General features: G+C 44.6%; 1 protein-coding gene across 1 annotated transcript in view; it reads right to left on the bottom strand.

The window, feature by feature from the left end:
* Positions 1-942: 942 nt before the first annotated feature.
* Positions 943-22,883, bottom strand: part of LOC311124552 (ribonuclease inhibitor-like) — a gene marked incomplete at its 3' end in the record, with an annotated part of 49,114 nt that continues 27,173 nt past the window's right edge. Inside the window, exon 8 of the mRNA XM_084198672.1 lies at positions 943-946. Coding sequence (XP_084054798.1) covers positions 943-946 — 4 coding nt within the window. The remainder of the gene's footprint in view (positions 947-22,883) is intronic.

Raw genomic sequence — 22,883 nt, forward strand, 5'->3', positions numbered from 1 at the left:
TTGCAAAACATCCATTTACGGATGACATCTTCTATACACCTTCTTCTAGGCTCGCTGTGTTGTAGACAACATATTTAATCGTGGCCATGAAAGATTGACCTCTAAAACAATTGGGGGCTTGCTTCACAAGAGTTGTTGCAGCACAGTTTCACACTCAATACGTGCAATATTATTTACAAAAAGTATTGCAGAAGATTTTGTGCAACTTCCTTCGAGGGAAAATACAAATTTATATGCGACTTCATTCATAGGAAACTTTTAGAAAACTTCAGAACAATCATTTGAAAGTTGAAGCAATGCTTGATGGACAGTGGTGTTCTAAACTGCCTTGTTCTGTGTCCTATGTTTCTGTCAGAAAACAAACGTGTTAATCCAATATTGTTCATCATAATAGGTAATGCATTTTATACAAGGCTACATCGGAGATCGGTCTCGCATCTTGAGTGTTGCCAGATTGTAGAAAAACACCAGACTGTTTCTTTGTTGTTGATGTTGGTATAAATGATATGGAGTATACGGTCCATTGGGCCTAAGCCTTATCAACACTCAATTAGTGTAATAACATGCTAAAAGTATTGTAGCAGATTTTGTGAATTTTTGCGTCCCACATTTATTTATTCTTATTTAATGATTTAATATTTGAATTCGTTTTGAAGTATAAGTTTACAGTACAGCGATTCATCATAGAGGGAGTGGAGTAAACTTCCTCATCATAGACCAGCTCCTATACCCATTCCCTATGTACCTTGAGTCATGCCACGTTCACCTGCTGGTCAGAACTAGGAAACTCTGAGATTTTGGACTTGCTAACTGGTGGTAGTTATACACGACAACAGAAGGGTGTGGGTCAACGTGTGTCCAGCCCCTATACGTGCTATGTGCAGTCAACTAGTATAAGTAGTGCTTGTGAAGTAAGTATGGTGATTATTATTAAAGTGCTGGTCATCTGAGATAACAACAAGTATACAACAAACAAGATAACTATAGAATTAAGAAACTAAAGTAAATAAATTAATAATTAAAACAATACTAAAAATACATGGAAAAAATGTAATATCAAATTATCACGTTTGGTTGCTTTGATACTAATGAGTGTTATGTCTTCACAATATTATTTACAAGGAGCGGTTCTCATCTTTTTTCACATACATCTGTCTGCAGTTTTATTTTATGGGTGATCTTTTCCATTAAATACATTTCTTTCACTCTACAAATCCACTCTTCCATAGTAGGTATGTCACCATTTAACCAACGCTCTGTACTACGTCTTAGCTGCAGACAAGGATATTCAACAGGTTGGCATTTTGGAATCCTTCAGGCATTACTCCAGGGAATATCTGAATACATTGTTTACAAAGTCCAAAACATTCCAGAATGTCATTATTGCAGGACAAGACCAAGCAATCTGTAGGTAGTTTGAGGCCAATTCCCCACATTCTCTCCAGCATTCACTGGTTGTTTCTGGTCTCATCTTCCCCATTATGCCTGGAGTTAGAAAGTACCTCATGATTTTCCATTGATACTCTTTCCATATGTTTGAGGGGTAATGGTGTCAGCATTCCTACAGCTCACCTCGCACTTCCCACATTTATTTATTTTAAAAAACAAACGTGTAAACCCAATATTGTTAATCAACCAGTTTGTCATCAAAATAATTATAATAGAGTAGCCTTATGTTAAAAAGAAAATCAATGCTGTTTTCTATGCTTGATAAAGGATGATGGATATACTGACTAAATACAGGTCTCTCCGCCCTAAAAATGGGCGTCGTCAAAGCAGCACTGTGGGCCGTCTAGCTCCCATCTATCCTTTCTTTGGATTGGTGGATACATCTCATTATTGTAATCGTTGTTTGCATATTCGATAAGGGTTGATGACATCAACAGCCTGTATCCAATGGAGAGAGATGCTACTAGCCTCTGATGGTTGGCTTCCAATATGTTGCATTATCGCCCCCCACTGATCCATGATCCTTTATGATGCAAAAATAATACTACTATAAAAACATTAAACAATAAACACCCTTCCAACTAACCCTAAACTCATTTAAGCCGACGACCCCATTCTACTACGTTGACCCCATCTGCTCCTGCACCATGCCAACGGCCTGGGAGGACGGGACACCACCACTCAACACACCCTGGAACTCTTCTGAACGCTAAGAAGACAAACTGACTTAAGCAATAAGGCCCAGGGGGTGTGGTATATGGCCAATATACCATGGCTAAGGGCTGTTCTTACGCACGACGCAACGCGGATATTGGCAATAAACCACAAACCCCAGAGGTGCCTTTATGCTATTATAAACTGGTTACCAACGTAATTGGAGCAGTAAAAATACATGTTTTGTCATACCCGTGGTATGATTGGCTTTCAGCCAATCAGCATTCAGGGCTCGAACCACCCAGTTTATAATGAAGCATATATCACTCGTCAGCCTATCCCTCTGTGCTGGCACAGATCTACTCCTTACAGGAATCCTCTCAGGATGCCTCACCCTTGACCCTTGACCCATCCTCCTCTACTCTCTTCACTGCCTCAGCATACGACACCTTCTGCACTACTCTGACTCTGGCCACCTCAACCTGCCTCAATCGCACCGGACACTTCCAATCCCCAGCAACATGGGCATTATCATATGTTTGGTTGCTTTGAGACTAATGAGTCTTATGTCTTCACAATATTATTTACAAGGAGCGTTTCCCATCTTATTTCACATACATCTGTCTGCAGTTTTATTTTATGGGTGATCTTTTCCATTAAATACATTTCTTTCTCTCTACAAATCCACTCTTCCATAGTAGGTATGTCGCCATTTAACCAACGCTCTGTACTACGTCTTAGCTGCAGACAAGGATATTCAACAGGTTGGCATTTTGTAATCGTTCAGGCATTACTCCAGGGAACATCTGAATACATTGTTTACAAAGTCCAAAACATTCCAGAATGTCATTATTGCAGGACAAGACCAAGCAATCTGTAGGTAGTTTGAGTCCAAAACATTCCAGAATGTCATTATTGCAGGACAAGACCAAACAATATGTAGGTAGTTTGAGGCCAATTCCCCACATTCTCTCCAGCATTCACTGGTTGTTTCTGGTCTCATCTTCCCCATTATGCCTGGGGTTAGAAAGTACCTGATGATTTTCCATTGATACTCTTTCCATATGTTTGAGGGGTAATGGTGTCAGCATTCCTACAGCTCACCTCGCACTTCCCACATTTATTTATTTTAAAAAACAAACGTGTAAACCCAATATTGTTAATCAACCAGTTTGTCATCGAAATAATTATAATAGAGTAGCCTTATGTTAAAAAGAAAATCAATGCTGTTTTCTATGCTTGATAAAGGATGATGGATATACTGACTAAATACAGGTCTCTCCGCCCTAACAATGGGCGTCGTCAAAGCAGCACTGTGGGCCGTCTAGCTCCCATCTATCCTTTCTTTGGATTGGTGGATACATCTCATTATTGTAATCGTGGTTTGCATATTCGATAAGGGTTGATGACATCAACAGCCTGTATCCAATGGAGAGAGATGCTACTAGCCTCTGATGGTTGGCATCCAATATGTTGCATTATCGCCCCCCACTGATCCATGATCCTTTATGATGCAAAAATAATACTACTTTAAAAACATTAAACAATAAACACCCTTCCAACTAACCCTAAACTCATTTAAGCCGACGACCCCATTCTACTACGTTGACCCCATCTGCTCCTGCACCATGCCAACGGCCTGGGAGGACGGGACACCACCACTCAAAACACCCTGGAACTCTTCTGAACGCTAAGAAGACAAACTGACTTAAGCAATAAGGCCCAGGGGGTGTGGTATATGGCCAATATACCATGGCTAAGGGCTGTTCTTACGCACGACGCAACGCGGATATTGGCAATATACCACAAACCCCAGAGGTGCCTTTATGCTATTATAAACTGGTTACCAACGTAATTGGAGCAGTAAAAATACATGTTTTGTCATACCCGTGGTATGATTGGCTTTCAGCCAATCAGCATTCAGGGCTCGAACCACCCAGTTTATAATGAAGCATATATCACTCGTCAGCCTATCCCTCTGTGCTGGCACAGATCTACTCCTTACAGGAATCCTCTCAGGATGCCTCACCCTTGACCCTTGACCCATCCTCCTCTACTCTCTTCACTGCCTCAGCATACGACACCTTCTGCACTACTCTGACTCTGGCCACCTCAACCTGCCTCTATCGCACCGGACACTTCCGATCCCCAGCAACATGGGCTGCCCTACAGTTGGCACACACAACTTTATCCACCAAACTACACAATCCTCTGTCCCACGCCCTCCTGCACACTTCCCACGTCTTGGAATCTCCCTCCTACACCCTGCTGGGACATGCCCATAACCGTTGCTCCTGAAACAGGGCAGTGGATTCGGCACAAAAGCTCTATCAGGATAACTTCTATATCCTAACATGACTTTGTCGGGTAAAGACTCTGACTCAAAACTCAAAAGGACTGACAGTGACTCCTCTGTTTCACCACGCTCACCACCGGGTCTGCGTCGCACCAAACGGCAGGCAATACAAACACCAGGAATCTTCAACTTCAATTGCTCCACCTCCACTCTTAACACTACCCCAGAAATCACTCCTTTCAATGGTGTCCTGTTCCTAAGAGCAAAGCAAGAAATGGATCTTAACCCAGGTTGCGTGACACTGAGTGCCCGCTCCCTCTGGGCTGAAGAAACACAAACAACTATCACAAGTCCACTATGGGTTTCCCTCACTGATTCAAATGCACCCAACTCCTTTCCCACCCTGAAACTACAACTGGATCAGCCGAAAAGAATGGATCCACTCTCTCCAAAAATGTCACTCCTACTGGACCAGATTCTTCTTTATCAGGTCCATCGATGCAAGGCTCGGACTCCAAGCTCTTCACAACACCTTCCACCTCACTTAACTCTCCCTCATTCACTTCCATTTCCCCTCCAGAACTCAGTCTGGCATACAGCTCACTCTGTTTGTACTTGACAACCATCTTCTTCTTTGACACAATCTGTCTTTTTTTATTTTCCGCCATCTTCAGATTCATTCAACGTCTCTCTCTTCAACCTGTTCTTCCTCTCTTTTTCCCTCCATTCCTCCTCCCAAATCCAATGAAACTATTTCTTGTAAAAGTACTTGACTTTTCCGAATAGAAATCTCTTTCTTGCCTCCTCAAGCGACGCCATCTATCAAAAAGCCCGCGTCCACTGAGTTTACCAATTCCAAACTCCCGACCCAGCCTCCCCAATCTTCTATCCATCCTGTTGATAAAGGTATCTTTATCCATCTTCTGGCTGCTTTATAAGTAAATGGAGACTTTGTCTCGTTTAAGTCACATTTTCTACCCATTTCTTGTGTTCTGACAAACCAAACCAGGTTGTAAAATACAAACCAACTGAAGGAGACTATCCCAAAAACTTTATTTTTTTTAAAAAAGTAACCAAATCCCACTGGCCTGGGTACTGTTTAATCTGTCTATATATTTATATATAAAGAAAAAGAAAAGAAAAATACACTGTTGTTAAATTACGAGCCTAGTTGGTTTAGCCTTGGAAAAAGACAGGAACCTTCCCGCTAGCCATGATTGGCTGAGATAATGGATGGGCTGGACATGCCGAGAGATGAGTTTGGATTGGTCTACCATGTAGCACGGCTCTCTCTATAACATGAGCTGATCAGTATGTGTAGGTAATCCTTTCTAACGTGGCTTTTAAAAAATATATATCATGTAGAACTGCAACTTGTTGCTCTCCACTATCTGGAGGAATACGTTTTGAAATCAGTGGAATGCTCGGTGGAAGCAGAGTATGACAGCTAAGGAGATGGAGAAAATTCTGGCTTTTGATTGCAAATATGCAGAGGGAGTTGAAAAGAGAACACAGAAGGCTGTTGTATAAAACACTTGTCTCCGGATTACGTCTTCAAACTAAGGGCAACCATGGCATCCGTGACAGAGAGGGAGAAGGGATCATTACATTTACATTTTCATTTTAGTCATTTAGCAGACGCTCTTATCCAGAGCGACTTACAGTTAGTGAATACATACATATTTTTTTTCATACTGGCCCCCCGTGGGAAACGAACCCACAACCCTGGCGTTGCAAACGCCATGCTCTATCAACTGAGCTACATCCCTGCCGGCCATTCCCTCCCCTACCCTGGACGACGCTGGGCCAATTGTGCGCCGCCCATGAGTCTCCCGGTCGCGGCCGGCTGCGACAGAGCCTGGATTCGAACCAGTCTCTAGTGGCACAGTTAGCACTGCGATGCAGTGCCTTAGACCACTGCGCCACTCAGGAGTACATCATGGAGATCATCCAGGAGTACATCACTCAGGAGATCATCCATGTATACGGGTAAGAGAGTCTAGCTAGCTACATTTTAGCTAGCTACATTTTCAGATATTATACGTTTCTAATTTTGTCAGAAAGTCGTTTTCATTGCAAGTTAAAGTGTACTGTTAGCTAGCTAACGTTAGCTTGCTGGCTCGCTAGCTAACGTTGCGTGTATGATTTGTTTAGTAATAAAAGGTGTATTTCAGAGCCATTTGCATTGCTAGTTATAGCCTAATGTTAGCTAGCTTACATTGAACCTGGTTGGTTAGCTACCAGCAGATTCATGCAGGGTAGTAACGTTACGATTTGGGATTATGGTTCATTGTTTAGCTAGCTAGCTAGCTACATGTCTAAACAAAAGACTCCACTATGCAAGAAACCATTTCAGTGTACCGTTTACACCTTATTCATCCTGTTCATGTGACACATAAACTTTGATTTTGTTTGATATAGTGTGTGTGTTTACCAGAGACGGCAATGTGAAGAACAACATGACCTGCACCAAAGTCAAATTAGGATATAATGTTACAGTTATATCTACGAGACAGTGTCCAAGTTATATAATCCTCTGCTAGAATGCCCTGCTTTTATTTCGTCACACTCACAACCATGAGCTATTTTCTGTAATTAGCTCACCATTAACTTGTAAAATAATGATTTAGTTATGAGTTTATTTTCCTGTAATAAGGAATATAAATGAGTTAAAGGGAAGACGTTGTCAGCTATATGATATGGTCATTATTGGAACTGGCTAGCCAGCTAACTTAACGTTAGTTAGCCAGCTAACAAGCTAGAAACAAACCAAAACATTGTTTAGAAAGTTGCTTTTAGTCAACTGGTTTGCTAGTTTGACATTCATTTTTAAACAGGTGGGTTTATTGGTGTTAAAGAACACTAGTTATGCTATTTTGGACCACCAGGCTGCTGATGAACAGGAGACCAGATACACCCCCATCATCAACCAGGTTGAACCCTGATAGCCCCCCAGGAGACCAGATACATCCCCATCATCAACCAGGTTGAACCCTGATAACCCCTCAGGAGACCAGATACACCCCCATCATCAACCAGGTTGAACCCTGATAACCCCCAACCCCCAGGAGACCAGATACACCACCATCATCAACCAGGTTGAACCCTGATAACCCCCATCCCCCAGGAGACCAGATACACCACCATCATCAACCAGGTTGAACCCCTCATAACCTACTCCCCAGGAGACCAGATACACCCCCATCATCAACCAGGTTGAACCCCTGATAACCCACTCCCCAGGAGACCAGATACACCCCCATCATCAACCAGGTTGAACCCTGATAACCCCCACCCCCCAGGAGACCAGATACACCCCCATCATCAACCAGGATGAACCCTGATAACCCCCACCCCCCAGGAGACCAGATACACCCCCATCATCAACCAGGTTGAACCCCTCATAACCTACTCCCCAGGAGACCAGATACACCACCATCATCAACCAGGTTGAACCCTGATAACCTCCACCCCCCAGGAGACCAGATACACCCCCATCATCAACCAGGTTGAACCCTAATAACCCCCACCCCACAGGAGACCAGATACACCCCCATCATCAACCAGGTTGAACCCTGATAACCCCCACTCCCCAGGAGACCAGATACACCACCATCATCAACCAGGTTGAACCCCTCATAACCTACTCCCCAGGAGACCAGATACACCCCCATCATCAACCAGGTTGAACCCCTCATAACCTACTCCCCAGGAGACCAGATACACCCCCATCATCAACCAGGTTGAACCCCTCATAACACATTTATAAAAAATAAAAACAGAAATATAAATATTCAGACCCTTTACTCAGTACTTTGTTTAAGCACCTTTGGCAGTGATTACAGCCTCAAGTCTTCTTGGGTATGACGCTACAAACTTGGCACACCTGTTTTTGGGGAGTTTCTCCCATTCTTCTCTAGAGATCCTCTCAGGCTCGGTCAGGTTGGATGGGGAGCGTCACTGCACAGCTAATTTCAGCTCTCTCCAGAGATGTGGTTCATTCGATCGGGTTCAAGTCCGGGCTCTGGCTCGGCCACTCAAGGACATTCAGAGACTTGTCCCGAAGCCACTCCTGCGTTGTCTGGGATGTGTGCTTAGGGTCGTTGTCCTGTTGGAAGGCGAACCTTCACTCCAGTCTGAGGTCCTGAGTGCTATGGAGCAGGTTGTCATCCCAGATCTCTCTGTACTTTGCTCCGTTCATCTTTCCCTTGATCCTGACTAGTCTCCCATCCCCACAGCATGATGCTGCCATCACCATGCTTCACCGTAGGGATGGTGTCAGGTTTCCTCCAGACTTGACGCTTTGGCATTCAGGCCAAAGAGTTCAAGCTTGGTTTCATCAGACCATAGAATCTTGTTTCTCATGGTCTGAGAGTCCTTTAAATACCTTTTGACAACCTCCAAGCGGGCTGTTATGTGCCTTTTACTGAGGAGGGGCTTCCGTCTGGCCACTCTACCATAAAGGCCAGATTGGTGGAGTGCTGCAGAGACGGTTGTCCTTCTGGAAGTTTCTCCTATCTCCACAGAGGAACTCTGGAGCTCTGTCAGAGTGACCATTGGGTTCTTGGTCACCTCCCTTACCAAGGCCCTTCTCCCCCGATTGCTCAGTTTGGCCGGGCGGCCATCTCTAGGAAGAGTCTTGGTGGTTCCAAACTTCTTCCATTTAAGAATGATGGAGGTCACTGTGTTCTTGGGGACCTTCAATGCTGCAGAAATGTTTTGGTACCCTTCCCCAGATCTGCGCCTCGACACAATCCTGTCTCGGAGCTCTACGGACAATTCCTTCGACCTCATGGCTTGGTTTTTGCTCTGACATGCAATGTCAACTGTGGGATCTTATATAGACAGGTGTATGCCTTTCCAAATCATGTCCAATCAATTTAATTTACCACAGGTGGACTCCAAACAAGTTGTAGAAACATCTCAAGGATGATCAATGGAAACAGGATGCACATGAGCTCAATTTTGAGTCTCATAGCAAATGGTCTGAATACTTATGTAAATAAGGTATTTCTGTTTTTAAATTTGAATACATTTGAAAACATTTCTAAAACCCTGTTTTCGCTTTGTCATTACGGGGTATTGTGTGTAGATTGATGAGGAAAAACATTAATTTAATCCATTTTAGAATAAGGCTGTAACGTAACAAAATGTGGGAAAAGTCAAGGGGTCTGAACACTTTGTTTATTCATAAGTCTTATTGATAACAATAACTTTAATGTTTTTAATCAATGAACACACAAATGTCAGTGATTGATGATCCACTACTTAGCAGGAGGCTGGCATAGTCTAAGGCTAGGTGGAGATGGAAAGGTAATACTGCTAATGACTGGCACTTGATTCATGTTCAGATGGGGGTGATTGAAATACTTCATTTATTGTTTCAGTGTCCAGTGCATCCGGAGGCAAACAATTTCCCCATTCTAGAAATTCTTGCCAATAGAACTTGGTAAGTCATCTGCAGTACATTGAAATGATTGCCAATAGAACTTCCAAGGAGGTAAGTCATCTGCAGTGCATTGAAATGATTGCCAATAGAACTTCCAAGGAGGTAAGTCATCTGCAGTACATTGAAATGATTGCCAATAGAACTTCCAAGGAGGTAAGTCATCTGCAGTACATTGAAATTATTGCCAGTAGAACTTCCAAGGAGGTAAGTCATCTGCAGTACATTGAAATTATTGTGACTGTATTTACTGAGCCTTTACTAGTCCTTTATTAACCCACTGATGTAGCCGTCTGTAGCGTGGGCTAAATATTTTTTTTCAGCCTCCCCACAATTATTTTCATCATTCCTCAAACTCTGTCAAGATGTTGGGGATCATGACAGCAGTTTCAAGTCTCAGGAACATTCACTGTCTTCTTGGTAAGCAACTCCAGTTTAGATTTGGCTTTGCGTTGTAGGTTATTGTCCTGCTGAAAGGTGTATTCCTCTCCCAGTGTCTCAGGAATGTTTAATGTTGGATTTGCCCCAAACATAAGGCTTTGCATTTAGGCCAAAACGTGTATTCCTTTGCAGGGTGTTTCTGGCAGTATTACTTTAGTTCCTTGTTGTACCAGATGCATGTTTGGGAGTATTTCTATTCTGTATATTTCTATCCTTCTGTTCAATATATCATCAAAGTCAGTATTGTGGAGTCACTACAATGTTGTTGATCCATCCTCAGTTTTCTCCCATCACAGCCATTGAACTCTGTAACTGTTTTAAAATCACCAATGGCCTCATGGTAACATCCCTGCACAGATTCCTTCCTCTCCTGCAGCTCAGTTCAGAAGGACGACTGTATCTTTGATGTGTCTGGGTGGTTTAATACATATTTATTAACTTGACCATGCTTAAAGAGCTATTCAGTGTCTGATTTGTTATTGTTACCCATCAACCAATCACTGCCCTTCTTTATGAGGCTTTCGAAAAGCTCCCTGGTCTTTGTAGTTTAATCTGTGCTTGAAATTCAATACTTGACTGAGGGACCTTACAGATGCTATATGTATGGGGTACAGAGGAAGGGGTAGTCATTCAAAAATCATATCAACCACTATTATTTCACAGAGTGAGTCCAGGTAACTTATTATGTGATTTGTTAAGTCGAATTTTATTCCTGAACTAATTTAAGCTTAAACAAAAGGGCTGAATACTTATGCAATGACTATATCTAATTTGTATTCATCTCTTTAAAAAAAAGATCTTCCACTTTGACATTACAATTAAATCCATTTTAATCCGACTTTGTAACCCAATAAAATATGAAGAAATCCAAGGGGTCTGAATACTTTAGCAAGACACTGTATGTACCGTAGTTGTACCATACAGTATTTGAGAGGAGAAGAAGGCGTCAGACCGACGTGAGGCAAGGCACATTACTTCCTTTTTATGTTTTCTTGCTAGTCTTACAGTGGCAAGACAAGGGACAATGACTGGATCAAGGCCGAGGACTGGGTTTCTCCAGTTTAATCTATACTTTACGCACAAATGTATTGCTCACCCTCCCTTCACATGTATCACTGTCAATCGTGAATGATATGGTCAATTCTTCATGATTTACCGGTGAAACGTTCCTGGAGCATATGCATGCCAACCAATGTCCCCTCTAAGCTGTGCACTTCCTCCAGGACTGCCGCGCAGAAGAAAGGCCTTGTGTTGTTAACATGTTTGTTTTATATATATAAATAAATTTGGGACACAAAAAAAGTAAGTGTAGAACACCGTTGCCCATCTTGCATTGCTCTAATAACTTTCAAAAGATTGTTCTGAAGTTTGCCCCCCAGAAAATGTATTTTCCTATGAATTAAGACGCACGAAAATGTGTGTATTTTCATATTTACATTTACATTTTTGTCATTTAGCAGACGCTCTTATCCAGAGCGACTTACAGTTAGCGCATACATGAATTAAGACACACAAAAACTCACAAAATCTGCTGAAATATTTTTGTACATATTTGCACGAATTGAGTCTGAGATTGTGTTGCAACACACATATAGGCTACTGTAGGGTATCCTGTATCATAGAAATCAAACGCTACTTCCTCCACGACTGCTGTGCAGAAGAAATGCCATGCTGCACAGAGACGCAAGACATTGAACTTCACTGCGTTCGCCCCCATTCGTTTGCACTATATTACAGATCAACGTCTTTTCTGTGATCGAATCAACATTATATCAGCCCTTTTTCAATGCAACAAACCAAAACAAATATAACTTTGTAAGACTGAGTCTGTGATTTAGTTGTAGGCAGAGCCAGAGCGCAACGGAGTAGAATTCTATTGGCGGGATCAGCTCAGATCGGAGCACATTTGTCGACATTCTTTTCTAGCGAGTTATCATCCCCGTTATAGATAAGTACAGGTCGGCAATGAGGAGTTACTGCTCTCTACAAGAGCACAACACGTCTATGCTACATTTCAAGCTGTCTTTGAAAAGCCAGTCAGGTAAGAATCTTACGTCTTAATTAAAGGGGCTGTGTCGTATTTTGAGACATTGTCTAATTCTCTGTATGGTAATAATAATTAATTGTATTTTGTAAAGTGGTTTCTTGCATCATACAACACAATACAATGCAATTTACAATCAGCTATTTGGCCCATAGAGTTACAGACCAAGTAAGAAATAATTAATGTCAAGCCCTTCATAATGTAAAAACGTTTTTAAAAGGTCAGACAGATGCTTCCAAGTCAATCTAATGGGATGAATGTTCAACCCCATTTAAATGACCATAAAGTCTATATAGTACCTTTAAGTTAAGACGTCACAGATCTGTTCATGGCAAAGCAGTTCAATTAATGACATTAATTGATTCTTAAAGAATATAACTTATATATCATGAGCCTCATCTTGAGGAGTCACCTGTGACAGTATTCATAAAGAGTAGGAGTACTGATCTGGGATCAGTTTTTCCTTTTAGATCATAATGAAACAGATTAGATGGACAGGGGGGACCTGATCCTAGATCAGCACTCCTCCTCTGGGAAACTGCATGTATGAAACCGAACACATAGTCGTAGTCTAGTTACAGCAGGTGTTTACTGCCATCTAGTGGAAGATACCAATAAAACACTTTATAATCAGGAAGGGGAGACGGTTGAGCTGAAACAGAAAGTAAAGTTGTTATTTTGTACAGGATCCATTTTGAGACGACAGAGCAGAAAACGCTATATGGAGAGAACAAAAAAATAAAGTGAGTATTTCTAAGTATTTCTGAAAAATAATATATTCTAAAGGACAGAGCATGTGAATGAATACCTGGAATGAGATATTACTAGTTAGTAGAACTGCTACTTGAGCTTAGTTGCTGACAGACAGCAGTTTTCAAAGTGTTATCACATGTAATCAGTCAAACATCTGGTAAAGATGGTGGAGGAGCTTTTAAATGATAGGGTTTTATGTTTATCTCAGGGTTTCTCAGAGCCAGCCTCTGGTTACTGTTGTAAAGGGGAGACACCTTGAAGCGTTCCCTGAAGTCTAAACGCCTCTGGGTTTAGACTGACTGTTAGCGCCACCCTCTGGTTACTGTTGTAAAGGGGAGACACCTTGAAGCGTTCCCTGAAGTCTAAACGCCTCTGGGTTCAGACTGACTGTTAGCGCCACCCTCTGGTTACTGTTGTAAAGGGGAGACACCTTGAAGCGTTCCCTGAAGTCTAAACGCCTCTGGGTTCAGACTGACTGTTAGCGCCACCCTCTGGTTACTGTTGTAAAGGGGAGACACCTTGAAGCGTTCCCTGAAGTCTAAACGCCTCTGGGTTCAGAACTCTGTCTCAGTGCCCTGCTACAGTGGGACTGTTCGTTTTGCATGGCCCGGTGCTACGGGGGAGTGGACATTTAATTTAAGGACCAATGGAATGTTCTAAAACGTGCCAACTCTGCTCACCCGGGAAGCCGGCCAATGGAAAACTAATTTACCCGGTCACCGTTATAACTTCATTTCCTTATTTGAAATGGAAAGTGACTTTGTAGCCTACGCAGTTACAAAATGTCTGTTCAAACTGTGGCGCATATGGAACATTAGAACAGTGGTGGAAAAAGTAAAGATACCTTAATAGAAAATGACTCAAGTAAAAGTGAAAGGCACCCAGTAAAATACTACTTGAGTAGAAGTCTAAAAGTATTTGTTTTTAAATATACTTAAGTATCAAAAGTAAATGTAATTGCTAAAATATACTTAAGTATCAAAACTAAAAGTAAAGTAGGAATAATTCAAATTAAAATTCCTTATATTAAGCAAACCAGACGGCACCATTTTCTTGTTATTTTCATTTACGGATAGCCAGGGTCACATTCCAACACTCAGACATCATTTAAAAAAGCATTTGTGTTTAGTGAGTCTGCCAGATCAGAGGCAGTAGGGATGACCAGCGATGTTCTCTTGATAAGTGTGTGAATTGGACCATTTTCTGAATGTAAGGACTACTTTTGGGTGTCAGGGAAAATGTATGGAGTAAAAAGTACATAATTTTCTTTATGAATGTAGTGAAGTAAAAGTAAAAGTTGTTAAAAAAAATAAATAGTAAAGTACAGATACTTTAAAGTATTTTTACTTATGTACTTTACACCACTGCGTAAGAAGATGGATAAATGTGTTGATTTTGAAAGAAAGACGGGCAGATTCTGCTAGGTAGGCTACAAACTATTATAAAGTTAGGTCGTCATCACAGTAGGTTTGAGCTACAGTATGATGACTTACCAACCTGATGGTCTCCGTTGGAAATGTTGTGGAAAATGTTGTACACTCAGTGTATTAAAATATATGACATAAACAACAAATGATATGCTCAGATACACAAAATACATCTGGTTTCAGATCTAGAAGATTCTCCTCTTCAATAGTAATATCATCAATTCTGACCAGTAACTTACCTGGGGTCAAAGGTCCCTAATTTATCACTAAAATATATAGGATGATCCATAGAGATGTCACTGTCACGGTTTCGGCCGAGGCAGCTCCTCCTCCTTGTTCGGGCAGGTTTCGCCGGTCGTCGTCTCCGGAGTACTAGCTGCCACCGCTCTATGTTTCCTGTTTGATTAGTTTTGTCTGTTAGCCACACCTGTCTTGTGTTATGTCTCATTAAGCACCCTATTTAGTTTCCTTGTTGTTAGTGTAGTGTTGTGTGTAATTGTTTTGTGTCAGGTGTTCGTGCGTTACCCGTGTTTCGGTACGCCTTTACATTTGAGCTTCCTCCTCGGTTGAGGAGAGTTTTGCGCCCTGTTTGTGCGCTCGTGTTTTGACGCCTGAGTGCGTCTTTTTGGCCTCTGGCTTTTGTTGGATTTATTTTTGCACTCTACAGTAAAGTATTGTTGGACTGTCCATCTGCTTCTGCGCTTGATTCCACACCACACCATTACTAACATCGTGACAGAATTACACACCTGATATGGAATCAGCAGGAGCACACGTCGACACCGTGGAGGAACGACTTCTGGGACAAGAGCATCGCATAAATCGGATCGGACACGCTTTGGATGGCGTCATGGACACACTTCGGCGATGGGAGACCAGCGGTGTTCCCACAGCTCCACCTGTCGCTCCATCACCACCAGAGAACCAGCCCAACCATCTACCGGAACCCAGTGGAATTCGGCTCTCGCTCCCGAGGGCGTACGACGGCTCCGCTGCCGGGTGTCAGGGGTTCCTTTTGCAAGTGGAGCTCTACCTGGCCACCATACACCCGGCGCCCTCGGGATACGAGAGCGTTTCCGCCCTCATCTCCTGTCTCACCGGCAAGGCGTTGGAGTGGGCCAACGCCGAATGGAGGGGAATAGACTCCGCCACAGTCACCTATGCGGAGTTCTCCCGCTGCTTCCGTGCGGTCTTTGACCATCCACCAGAGGGAAGAGCGGCGGGGGAACGTCTATTCCACCTCCGACAGGGGATGAGGAGCGCTCAAGAATTTGCACTGGAGTTCCGGACTCTAGCGGCTGATGCGGGGTGGAATGAGAAGGCCCTCATAGACCACTTTAGGTGTAGCCTTAGGGAGGACGTCCGCAGGGAGTTAGCTTGTAGGGGCGCTACATTAACGTTCGACCAGCTTGTGGACATGGCTATTCGTCTGGACAACCTACTCAGGACCCGCGGACGTCCCAGATGGGGGCCTCCCATTCCACCCTCCAGCGCCTCCGAGCCGAGTCCGATGGAGCTTGGAGGGGCTGGCGCTAGAGGGAGAAGAGGTAGGAACCCGAGGGGGGCAGTCTCCTGCACCAAGTGTGGCCACGGAGGGCACACCGCGGCTAGGTGCTGGGGAGGGTCCCCTGAGGAGGGAGATGACTGGCCATACAGTGGGGAGTTCTCCCAGGTGAGTAGGCGCCCTACTTACCCAGAGCTTTCTGTCGTTCACTTTACATTACCTGTTTGTTTTCTACAGGTTGCACCTCGTTCCCAGCATAAGGCGCTAGTCGATTCAGGCGCAGCTGGGAATTTTATAGATCGTAAATTCTGTGTTAAGTTAGGGATTCCCCTCCTTCCAGTCGATAAACCTTTCCCCGTACATACTTTAGATAGTCGTCCATTAGGATCTGGCTGGATTGGGGAGCTCACAGCGCCACTTAGGATGATGACGCAGGGGGGTCATGAGGAGACGATTCAACTCTATCTGATTGACACTCCTGCGTATCCGGTGGTACTGGGGCTTCCCTGGTTGACTACCCATGATCCTACTATTTCGTGGCGAGAGAAGGCTCTAAAAGGGTGGTCTGCTCAGTGTGAGGGGTTATGTCTGGGTGTTTCCGTAGGGGTGACCTCGGTGGAAAGTCCGAACCAGATGCCAGCACTGCACATTCCTCCTGAGTATGAGGATTTGGCACTCGTGTTTAGTAAGACCCGAGCGGCACGATTGCCACCTCATAGACAGGGGGATTGTGCGATAGACCTCCAGACAGGAGCCGCGCTCCCGCGGAGCCATGTGTATCCTTTGTCACAGGAGGAGAAAAGGGCAATGGAGACTTACATTGCAGAGTCTCTGAGACAAGGATACATACGGCCCTCTACTTCTCCCGCGTCCTCGAGCTTCTTTTTTGTGAAGAAGAAGGATGGAGGTCTGCGTCCGTGTATTGACTACCGTGGTCTCAATCAGGTGACTGTTAAATATAGTTATCCACTTCCACTGATTGGGACTATGACGGAGTCATTGCACGGGGCACGGTTCTTCACAAAATTGGACCTCAGGAGCGCATATAATTTGGTGCGCATTAGGGAGGGCGATGAGTGGAAGACAGCATTTAGTACTACCTCCGGCCATTACGAGTATCTCGTCATGCCATATGGGTTAATGAATGCTCCATCAGTCTTCCAATCGTTTGTAGATGAAATTTTCCGGGACATGCAGGCGCAGGGAGTGGTGGTGTACATCGATGATATTCTGGTGTACAGTCCTACTCGGGCCGAGCATGTAGCCCTGGTGCGCAGGGTATTGAGGAGACTGTTGGAGCATGACCTGTATGTCAAGGCTGAGAAATGTCTGTTCTTTCAGGAGTCAGTTTCCTTTTTGGGTTACCAGTTGTCTGAGTCAGGGGTGAGAATGGAGGTGGACCGAGTGTCCGCCGTGCGTAATTGGCAAACCCCAACAACGGTTAAAGAGGTGCAGCGGTTTTTGGGTTTTGCGAATTACTACCGGAGGTTTATCCGGGGTTTTGGACAGGTGGCAGCTCCCATAACGTCTCTTCTGAAGGGGGGTCCGGTGCGCTTGCAGTGGTCGGCTGAGGCGGACAGGGCTTTTGGGAGACTGAAGGACCTGTTTACCTCGGCTCCGGTGTTGGCGCATCCGGATCCCTCTTTACCGTTCCAAGTAGAGGTGGACGCGTCAGAGGCCGGTATAGGGGCCGTTCTATCTCAACGCTCGGGTACACCACCTAAGCTCCGCCCCTGTGCTTTTTATTCTAAGAAGCTCAGTCCGGCGGAGCGGAATTATGACGTAGGGGACAGGGAGCTGTTAGCCGTAGTAAAGGCCCTAAAGGTGTGGAGGCATTGGCTTGAGGGGGCTCAGCACCCTTTCCTCATTCTGACCGATCACCGTAACCTGGAATACATTCGGGCAGCTAGGAGACTGTTTCTCGCCCGGTTTGTGTTTAAGATCACTTACATCCCTGGGTCCCAGAACGGGAAGGCAGATGCTCTGTCCCGCCGGTATGACGCTGAGGAGAGGTGCGTGGAGTCCATTCCCATACTACCGGAGTCTTGTCTGGTGGCACCGGTGGTGTGGGAGGTCGATGCGGAGATCGAGCGGGCGTTACGTACCGACCCTAGTCCTCCACAGTGTCCGGTGGGGCGGACGTACGTCCCGCTCGAGGTCCGGGATCGGTTGATTTATTGGGCTCACACGTCTCCCTCCTCTGGACATCCGGGTATTGGTCGGACGGTGCACTGCCTTAGTACGAAGTACTGGTGGCCAACGTTAGCCAGGGATGTGAGGGTTTATGTCTCCTCCTGCTCAGTGTGTGCCCAGTGTAAGGCACCCAGACACTTGCCCAGGGGTAAATTACAGCCCCTGTCCGTTCCACAATGACCCTGGTCTCACCTATCGGTGGATTTTGTTACCGATCTTCCCTCCTCACAGGGGAATACCACCATCTTGGTCGTTGTGGATCGGTTCTCGAAGGCCTGTCGTCTCCTTCCCATGCCGGGTCTTCCTACTGCCCTACAGACCGCTGAGGCTCTATTTACTCACGTCTTCCGGCATTACGGGGTACCCGAGGATATAGTGTCCGATCGAGGCCCCCAGTTTACCTCCAGAGTCTGGAGAGCATTTATGGAACGTTTGGGGGTCTCGGTGAGCCTTACCTCGGGTTACCACCCGGAAAGCAATGGGCAGGTAGAAAGAGTCAACCAGGATGTGGGTAGGTTTCTGAGGTCATATTGCCAGGGCCGGCCGGAGGAGTGGGCGAGATATGTGCCCTGGGCCGAGATGGCACAGAACTCTCTCCGCCACTCCTCCACTAGACTAACCCCTTTTCAGTGTGTATTAGGGTACCAGCCGGTTCTGGCACCGTGGCATGAGAGCCAGATCGAGGCCCCCGCTGTGGATGAGTGGGTAAGGCGCTCGGAGGAGACGTGGAACGCTGCTCACGTCCATCTGCAGCGTGCCATACGTCGACAAAAGACGAGCGCCGACCTACACCGCAGTGAGGGGCCAGTGTACGCACCTGGAGATCGAGTCTGGCTCTCAACCAGAAACCTACCCCTCCGCCTGCCCTGCCGGAAGCTGGGTCGGCGGTTTGTGGGGCCCTTTAAAGTCCTGAGGAGATTGAATGAGGTGTGTTACAGGTTAGAACTACCTATTGATTACAAGAATATTAACCCCTCATTCCATGTGTCTCTCCTCAGGCCGGTGGTAGCTGGTCCACTCCAGGACTTCGAGATTGAGGAGACTCCTCCGCCCCCGTTGGAGATCGAGGGGGCTCCGGCGTACACTGTTCGGACCATCCTGGATTCGAGACGCCGGATGGGGGGTCTCCAATATCTCGTGGAGTGGGAGGGGTACGGTCCGGAGGAGCGGTGCTGGGTGCCGAGGAGGGACATTCTGGATCCGTCCCTGATGACCGAATTCCATCGTGGTCATCCTACGCGCCCTGCCCCGCGTCCTCCTGGGCGTCCCCGAGGCCGGAGGCGGCGCGCGGCTGGAGCCGCGCGTCAAGGGGGGGGTACTGTCACGGTTTCGGCCGAGGCATTTCCTCCTCCTTGTTCGGGCAGGTTTCGCCGGTCGTCGTCTCCGGAGTACTAGCTGCCACCGCTCTATGTTTCCTGTTTGATTAGTTTTGTCTGTTAGCCACACCTGTCTTGTGTTATGTCTCATTAAGCACCCTATTTAGTTTCCTTGTTGTTAGTGTAGTGTTGTGTGTAATTGTTTTGTGTCAGGTGTTCGTGCGTTACCCGTGTTTCGGTACGCCTTTACATTTGAGCTTCCTCCTCGTTTGAGGAGAGTTTTGCGCCCTGTTTGTGCGCTCGTGTTTTGACGCCTGAGTGCGTCTTTTTGGCCTCTGGCTTTTGTTGGATTTATTTTTGCACTCTACAGTAAAGTATTGTTGGACTGTCCATCTGCTTCTGCGCTTGATTCCACACCACACCATTACTAACATCGTGACAGTCACTCTTCATGGACAGATGACTGTGTACTGGAGAGACTGATCTCAGAGTTTGGTTGGAGATTCTGGAAAACATAATAAATGACCATGAAACTACATTTTAAACTATATCAAAATTATATTTCAATAGATAAAATACATTACATAAAGCATTAAAATATATGCCATTACATGAAGCAACAAACATATACTGAGTGTACAAAACATTAAGAACACCATCCTAATATTGAGGTGTTCGATGGGGTTGAGGTCAGGGCTCTGTGTAGGCCAGTCAAGTTATTCCACACCAATCTCGACAAGCCATTTCTTTGTGGACCTCGCTTTGTGCACGGGGACATTGTCATGATGAAACAGGAAAGGGCTTTCCCCAAACTGTTGCCACAAAGTTGGAAGCACAGAATCGTCTAGAATGTCATTTTATGCTGTAGCGTTAAGATTTATCTTCACTGGAACTATGGAGCCTGAACCATGAAAAACAGCACCCTGACCATTATTCCTCCTCCACCAAACTTTACAGTTGGCTCTATGCATTCGGGCAGATAGTGTTTTCCTGGTATCCTCCAAACCCAGATTCGTCCGTCGGACTGCCAGATGATGAAGCGTGATTCATAACTCCAAAGAACGCGTTTCCACTTCTCTAGAGTCCAATTGCTGGTCAAGACCTCAAATCGGTTGTGAAGTAGTATGGACATATTGATGGAACAAGGTCACTAAACTGGTGGTTAGACAGGGTAGATCCAAGAGCAGGCCTCTGCCTGTCATCTAGAGGGCGTTTTCTCTGTACTGCTTGACACATGGAGACTCAATGGAGGCACAGTGCAAGTGCTCAAAGTAAGGCCCAAACAATTGTTTGTCAGGCTGGGATCTATAAAGCAGTATGTTCTTCAATTAGATGCCAACTAATATTCATACAGGGACAATAGGTGGGGCAGGATGAAGAATGAGTTTTTTAAAGCTTCAGATTGAGATTGTTGTTATTCTCCAATATGTTTTTCTTCAGTGAGCCACTCTGGATTCTCCAAGGGGAATACTCCCTCTATTCTCCACTAGAGAGTTGGAGCTCCATGCTTTTGCTGGGAATTGTCCACTGTTGGTATACATTTATTTGGTCCCCAAAATACCAAAATAAAAAGGTGTATTTGTCTAGTTTTACCTGAGTACCCAGTTAGCATCCTTGTGGCTCATTTAAAAGTTTCTAAAAAAAAAACATACTCCTGACGTTTCACCACAATAGGCTTCTTCAGACAATGGTACAAAAAGTAGCCAAACAAAGCCAAAGGAGAGTGATGAGCAGCAGCAGCATCATCAAACCAGCGAGGCCGCCGGCAAGCCCAACAGTGATGATGCTGACGAGCTCCAGTTAGCTCCGTGTGCAGAGCCTACCCACCCTTCCACAAGCACCGCCAGGATAATGGCTCCACAGCCCCCTCCACCTCCGACTGTTCCTGACTATCTTGGAACAGAGGTGCCAGCCCAGATTAGCCTTGAATCCTACCGTAGCCGCAGGTTTTCTGTCCAAAAACCTTCATTTAATAGCAACTGGTTCATAAGAAGAGAGTGTCTGGAATACTCGCTTACTGAAGATGCTGCATTGCTGAAAGTTCTGCGTGGGGTCCATCTATTGGGAGATGGCTAACTAGTCTGTATTTTCCACTGATTCATATGGATGCCAGTGCACACATTGGCTGTAAAAGTGGGTAAAAACAGAAAAGCATATAACTGTAGCTATGTGGGTGTGTTTCAGCAGGGTGAGGTCAGAGAGATGCTTCCAAGTCAGTATTTTTCTGAACTCATAAAATCCTTTATACAATCTGATGGGATGAATGTTCAACCCCATTTAAATAACCATATGGTTTATATAGTACCTTTAAGTTAAGACCTCACAGATCTGTTCATGGCAAAGCAGTTCAATTCATGATATTAATTGATTCTTAAAGTATATAACTTATAAATCATGAGCCTCAACTTGAGGAGTCACCTGTGACAGTATTCATAAAGAGTAGGAGTACTGATCTGGGATCAGTTTAGCCTTTTAGATCATAATGAAACAGATTAAATGGACAGGGGGGACCTGATCCTAGATCAGCACTCCTCCTCTGGGAAACTGCATGTATGAAACCGAACACATAGTCGTAGTCTAGTTACAGCAGGTGGTTACTGCCATCTAGTGGAAGATACCAATAAAACACTTTATTATCAGGATGGGGAGACGGCTGAGCTGAAACAGAACGTGGAATAGCCTTCATTTCTCAGAACAAAGAATAGACTGACGAGTTTTAGAAGAAAGTTATTTGTTTCTGGCCATTTTGAAGCTGTAATCGAACCCACAATTGCTGATGATCCAGATACTCAACTAGTCTCAAGAAGGCCAGTTTTATTGCTTCTTTAATCAGCACAACAGTTTTCAGCTGTGCTAACATAATTGCAAATGGGTTTTCTAATGATCAATTATTATTTTAAAATGATCAACTTGGATTAGCAAACACAACGTGCCATTGGAACACAGGACTGATGGTTGCTGATAATGGGCCTCTGTACGCCTATGTAGATATTCCATTAAAAATCAGCCGTTTCCAGCTACAATAGCCATTTACAACATTAACAATGTCTACACTGTATTTCTGATCAATTTGATGTTATTGTAATGGACAAAAAAATTGCTTTTCTTTCGAAAACAAGGACATTTCAAAGTGACCCCAAACTTTTGAACGGTAGTGTATATCAGAACAAATAGCAGCAGGAATGGTTATACAGCTAGAGAAACAATACTGTTAAAATATATATCAGAACAAATAGCAGCAGGAATGGTTATACAGCTAGAGACACAATACTGTTAAAATATATATCAGAACAAATAGCAGCAGGAATGGTTATACAGCTAGAGACACAATACTGTTAAAATATATATCAGTATATTATG

This window comes from Coregonus lavaretus (assembly GCF_964263955.1).
Source record: "Coregonus lavaretus genome assembly, contig: HAP1_SCAFFOLD_682, whole genome shotgun sequence".
NCBI classification, from domain to species: Eukaryota; Metazoa; Chordata; class Actinopteri; order Salmoniformes; family Salmonidae; genus Coregonus; species Coregonus lavaretus.